This window comes from Gavialis gangeticus, unplaced genomic scaffold, assembly GCF_001723915.1.
Source record: "Gavialis gangeticus isolate Ggan-Ray unplaced genomic scaffold, GavGan_comp1, whole genome shotgun sequence".
Taxonomy (NCBI): domain Eukaryota; kingdom Metazoa; phylum Chordata; order Crocodylia; family Gavialidae; genus Gavialis; species Gavialis gangeticus.
This window is the reverse complement of record NW_017729006.1, coordinates 14,461,850-14,467,922: the sequence shown is the minus strand read 5'-3', so window position 1 is coordinate 14,467,922 and position 6,073 is coordinate 14,461,850. Positions and strand designations below refer to the sequence as shown.

General features: G+C 47.0%; 1 protein-coding gene across 1 annotated transcript in view; it reads left to right on the top strand.

The window, feature by feature from the left end:
• Window positions 1-3,778: 3,778 nt before the first annotated feature.
• MRPL3 (mitochondrial ribosomal protein L3) overlaps window positions 3,779-6,073 on the top strand; it is a 76,611-nt gene continuing 74,316 nt past the window's right edge. The window contains 2 exon segments of the mRNA XM_019508708.1: window positions 3,779-3,978; window positions 5,598-5,912. Of these exon segments, the coding sequence (XP_019364253.1) occupies window positions 3,779-3,978; window positions 5,598-5,912 (515 nt within the window).

The window sequence follows — 6,073 nt, the reverse complement described above, 5'->3', positions numbered from 1 at the left end:
CAGACTATGGAAGTGCAGGCAATGGAGCCAGTGGTCTCTGATGTTCCTGAAGGAGAACTGAACCTTTCCAAATGGATGATCTCTGGGACATGCTGCACTCCTGCTGTGCTTGATATCAGATCCCTCATGGCCAGGAGGCATTTCCTTCATTTTTCCCCAATTCATTTTTAGTTGATGTTGATATTATAACCAAAGAATGGAAGACAAAAAAATAGATTAGAAGGAAGAGATGCATTACAGCAGTCCAGAACATTTCTATCTTGAAAGAACTATTGACCATTTTACATATATTTCATGTTACAAAGAAAATCATATCAGAAGTATAACTAAAAGGGGGATCACCAGGGCACAACAGTGGTAGAATCCAAGCTGTTCCAGGCTACAACATTCAGATCCAGAATTGAATTCTTTCATAGTTCAAAAGGTTTTTGGATCTGTGTTTTCAGTTTGGCCTATCATAAGTCCAAGTGAGAAGTCCAGATCCAAACTGCCCCACAGATCAGAGGCATTCGATCCAGTTGAAACATGGGGGACTCCATCATTTCTCATCCGAATACCCTTCCCAACACTACTACTCCATATTGACCAGAATTAAGCCATTTGTTCCTCAGCCTAGTGATGCATTTTTCCCAGAAGTGAAACTATTTTATATTTAGTACCAGGAATAACATCGGGATTCCATTTATTTCACTCTATAAGGTGTAATGATTTACAATATCATTCAAAATGAACTCCTGCTTATTTGGACTTTTAGCTACTTCAAAGAATATGATTAATCCATTGGTTCATGCTTGGTGAAAATGTATTAGCCCCCACACCTAATCCCACCAGAATAGGGCTGCCTTGAACCACTGGGGGAGAGAAGGTCATGTTCTCTGCTGATGTATATCAGTATGACTACAGGAATGTCAATGGAAGTACACCAGCTTGAGGATCTGACTCAAACTTTGTTATTATACAGCATTCGGCTTTGACAGTAATTGCATTTTTCTGACTGGTGATTTTCTTAGAGAAGGACTGAAAGAAACAGCAAAAGATCATATAGTCAAACCAGGGATCAAGCCTGTGACTTCAGTGTCATTAGCACCATGTTCTAACCAACTGAATTATATCCTTTTTACAAGTCTCAAACACTGGATTGACAGTCTAGAAGACTGGAGCCCTCTCTCCTTGGAGTTGAGACAGTTTCTTACCTTGCCTCCTCAACGTGACCACATTATGCAGAAGCTGTCATGGGGAATGAGACAATAACTCAACCTCCAAATCCAGATTGGTAATGGCAGGGCTCTCCACAGGCCCAGAAATTTAGCAGTGGGGGAGTGTTAAAAGAAGTGTCACACTGCCAAATTTCCATACCTAGGGGCCAGATCCAGAGCATGGAGCTGTGTCAGCTCGCCTGCAGGACTGCCTGTGAAGCCAGAAATTTGGTGGTAGGAGGAACAGTGGCTGGTGTGACACCAGGAACTGCAGCAATTAGCTCTTCTGCCACCAAATTCCAGCCCAAGGGTCAGATGACACAGCTCCATGCTCCAAATCTGGCCGGTGAACTGGCCCTGCACATGGGCTCCAAACTGCAGGGCCAGATGAATTGGCCACCACTGATGAAGAGAAACATATGGGGAAATATTGTGCCCTTTGTTCCCCACACAATGCTCACTAATGGCTGTGTGAGAGAAATGGGGGAAACAAGTACTTAATATGTACCTTAAACCTGCCTCTTAGTTGCTAATAACTAATAGCTCCTCTTGTTGTGTCATTTTGTATTTGTGCTCTGGTAAGAATGACACTGCCTGACTTTTCTCCTACCATACCAGTTCCACTCATCTATATCCTATGAGGCACATATGTAACTAAGCCCAGTGTTTTAATAAAGCACAAATACAAGAAAGAATGATTTAATTCATAAATTTCTTCTTTGCATTTAACATATACCACAGATACCTGGCACCTAACAACCTCCAGTATACACCCTCATAGAGAATAACAGTAGAGAATAACCCCCCGTTCTGTGCAATCCTGTTATTGATATTTGCTTTTTTTATTTACCTACCTTCAAAACCTCACCTTTTCCAACATATATTTATCTTCAACCCTGAAACATCTCCAAATTAATTAACTGCTTCCAGAGCTCTTGGTAGGGACACACAGCAATTCTGACTGGCACAGTAATATCTCATCTGCAGAAAACAGGGAGATGTATTTTCGATATATCCCATATTCCTGTCATGCATTAAAGTGCTTTTCCTGAATTATGAAGCCTGTGGCTAGGATATAAGGACAAGAAGATATAAAGAATGTGAAAAGTCTTGTCACGTCCCTCTGGCTGCTTCCGAGGACTGGGATGCATCATTTTAATTAATGCAAGAACCCAGGATTTAGAGGATATCTTGTGTCTTACAGCTGATGCTGTAAGGAGGGCTGAAGGGCAGATGGGAAAGGCACTACTCATGGATATGTTTCAAGAGTCATCTTGCAGGGCAAGACAGGATGGCTCATAGGTGAGCCAGGGATGATGTCGAAGTGATATGCTACTGGCACCTCTCTGAAGAAAGACTACATATCCCTTGATTTGGCTTGTCATGCATGTTAGCCAAGGGGAGTGAGAGGGGGAGAGTAGGAGGGGACTGACTAAATATGCAAAATCATCCTTGGGGCATTGAAATGCCACAGGGCTGAATAGTTCTCTCTCTCCGTGTCCCCCAGCACCCATTTCTTCATATTCCCTCTACTCCTAAACAGATTGTTTGCCCCAGATTCAGGCTTTCCATGAAGAGAACTTCCTTGTTTGTAGAGAAGTTGAGTCTTCAGTCATGTCTCCGTGCAACCATCCACCATATCACCAGGGCTCCAGGATCTCCTGGACCCTGTGTGGGTCTGGATCTGTGCCTGAGGAAGGGGTGAAGAGGATGGGACTGGGGTATTGCAAGTTGTGCCCCTTCAACAACACATAAGGAATATCTATCTTTCCTTACTGAATAATGAAGGCTGCACTGAGTTTTCCCATCCCTGTGCCACCTTTCACCAGACTGGTGGAAGGAAACAAGGTGTTTCCTTAGAAGAGGTATTGTCCTTTAAGGGAGCAGTGTGGAAGACAAGCAGTACACAACAGAAATTGGTCTTGGTATGGAGCAGTAAAAATGGGGTAATCTTGGAAGAAAAGATGATGTATTAAAAAAAAAAAAGTTTCCTGTTCTGTATTACTAACAATGTTTTAGATTATGGGCAAATCCTTCACATTTTTCCCCTGCCTCTGCTGTGCTTGATTATCAGATGAATCCTGAGCAGCTTGAGGGATGAAGCTGGACTAGTCAGGTCACTTACACCTCAGCTTTATTTTTAGATTCAGTGTATTAACATGGACTGACAACCCCTAGCTTAGGAGTCCCCCAACATAGGCCAGGGCAGGCCCAAAGGGTGTAGAGCTGGTGCTGGTGTAGTAGGGTGGTCATCATAGAGGACATTCTGGTTTTCTGCTACTCTCTCCTCTGTCCTCTATCAATACAAAACCCAACGCCTTTCTGTCTTAAAGGTGTCTGGTTTCATATTGATAGAGAACAGAAGACAACTGGACTGTCCTCTATGATGGCCACCCTATGGTGTAGTCAACTCCTATGTCTTGTTTCCTGCAGCCACCTTGAGCAAGCCTTTTAAAGACTCAGAAAAAAATCTCACCGAGCAACTTCCAAACTGCCAGGCTTCAGAATTTTTTAAAATGTTGGCTAGCGACTGACAAAGGAGATTGCACAGTAAGCTGTCATCAAGACCAGGTAAAACCTACATGGCAAACCTCATCCCTACACCACTAGAACAGGGAGCTTTCCAAGTGCATCATGTAAGGCGGCACAGTCACAGGAGAAGTGCGTTTGCTGTTTTGCACGCTGAATTCACTCCAGTGGGGAACTTAGCAGGAAAAAGGAAGAATCCCAAAGCTTCCACCGTCTTTGCTGCTGAGAGTAAGATGTGCCCAGTGGATACTAGGTGGGAGTGGGGTCAGCCAGAACAGTGCTGTCATAGGTTATATGCAAATCAATAGAAGATCACTACTGATTAAAGGTAAATAACCATGGGAGGAATATCTCCCTTAATGAGCCATCCTGAATATAAGTATTTCCTCACTGCCACCATGAAGAAAAAGTGCCATCCCTTTTTTTCCTCTTTGGACATGGTGACAGGCAGCCTACAATCAAAAACAAATTGTTCATTCAGGCAGGCTCAGTGTTAAACACAAGCTTTTGAACTTATTCTGGCCACTTGCCAGGAGATAAAACCACACAGGAGTAGTGTCAGTTTAAATCTATGTCTCTGCTGCCTTTCAGCAATCAATATAATGATTTTAAATCTACAGTACTCTCTCTCCAGCCCTTTCCCCAGGATCTGTTCAGAGCTATGTAGGATACCAGGGCTGCTGGGCGAGGGGGAAGGGGGACAATTTTTTCTCTGAGTTGTAGCTTTGGGCTACAGTGGAAGTTTTGCCATTTACTAGGAAAAAGCTGAGACCCTGACCTTGCATTTGGGTGTGAGAGACAGGAAGCAGATGTCTCCCCTGCCCTGGTGTTATAGTATATACTCTCATTCTAGCTCAAGGAACCAGAAACTGCTACTGTATCACTGCAAAGCACTAGCAGTGATACAGTAAACTACCTAAAAGAGAGTGTGACTAAAGCTTCTTCATTTTAGCTAGATTTTACAGATCACTTTCCAACCTGCATGGATTTGCACAAAACACCTGAGACTCATTAGCAAATCATCCAGGCAAGCCAGACGGCTTCAAGTTTCTTTAATGATCTCATTAAAAGACATGCTAAAGCTGAGAGTGGGATTGACTAACTAGGGTTAGGGGATGTGCTGGGCAATGATGAAAAGAGCTTAACACTGTTTTGGACTTAGCTAGTTGATCTAACTGTAAGTTGGTTCTTGGGCATCTGGCTTGGGCAATGAAAGGCAGCCAGATACGCACTAGCTATGTCCCTCCCATATGGATGACAAAAATCAGTGTGCCTCAACCATGTTAATGGTGTGGGATGCTAGAGCTGGGAGGGTTTAACTGATTAGAAAAGGAAGTGCAGCATCCTTCTCTAGAAGGACTGAGGTTGTGAAGATAGGAACAGCTAGTGACAATATTTTATTCCCCTGTCTGGACCTTCAGTTGGGTTATTTTTTCCATCCTGCTGTGGCCATGACTGTCTGAATGGGAATGGCTTGGGTCCTGAGAGAGCTTTGGAGGCTCAGCTTATCCGAGCCATGAAGGCAACTCGAGCAATAGGATGGTGAAGCTGTAGCTGTGCTGACCAGAGCAGTTCTGTGGAAGTGCCAGTGGCATGGATGGGTTGCGAGAAGTCAACAGGGCCAGGGGTCAAATGCTGTAGACTGCACTGCCATGGTTGTTCGGCCCCATGCCATGCAATACCAAGGGGTTGAGCAAAGGCCCTGGGCAGTTTTTGAGCTACTTTGCCTAGCAATGGGCCAGGATCCCGGGTGCGAATCGCGGCTCCCAATTCTTCGTGTTTGACCACGGTAACCTAGGGCCCGAGATGCAGTGACCGAAGCCCGCCGCAAGGGGGCGCTCTGCAGCACCCCTCATTCTCTGGCTCCCTCAGCCCATTGAAGGGGCAAACCACACCCGTGGGCAAGGGGGGACACGGACCGAACCATTCTGCCGTCGCCCCCGCAACGCAGCCTCGGGCGCTTTCCCCAGCCAGGCGCGTGCGCAGCCGGGAGCGGAACTGTGGGAGACCGGAACTTGGGTGGCGGGGCCGGGCGGAAGTGTTGCGGCGCGGACTGCTCCCGCCTTAGAACCGGCGGGCGGCGGCGGCCATGGCGGGTTGTGCAGTACTGCGGGTGCTGGGCCGGGCGGCGGCGCGGGTGCTGGCTGAGGCCCCGGGGCAGGCGGCAGCTGTCGTCACTGGGCGCAGGTGCGTGCGGAGCTGGCGGCCCCGGGCAGGCGGGGGCTGCGGCCGGGGCCACGTGGGGCTGTGGCCGGCGGCCCCGAAAGGGGCGTTTGGGGTGGGGGGGTCGCTTCTGTGCCCCTCCCCCCCCCCCCCCCCCCCCCCCCCCCCCCCCCCCCCCCCCTTTG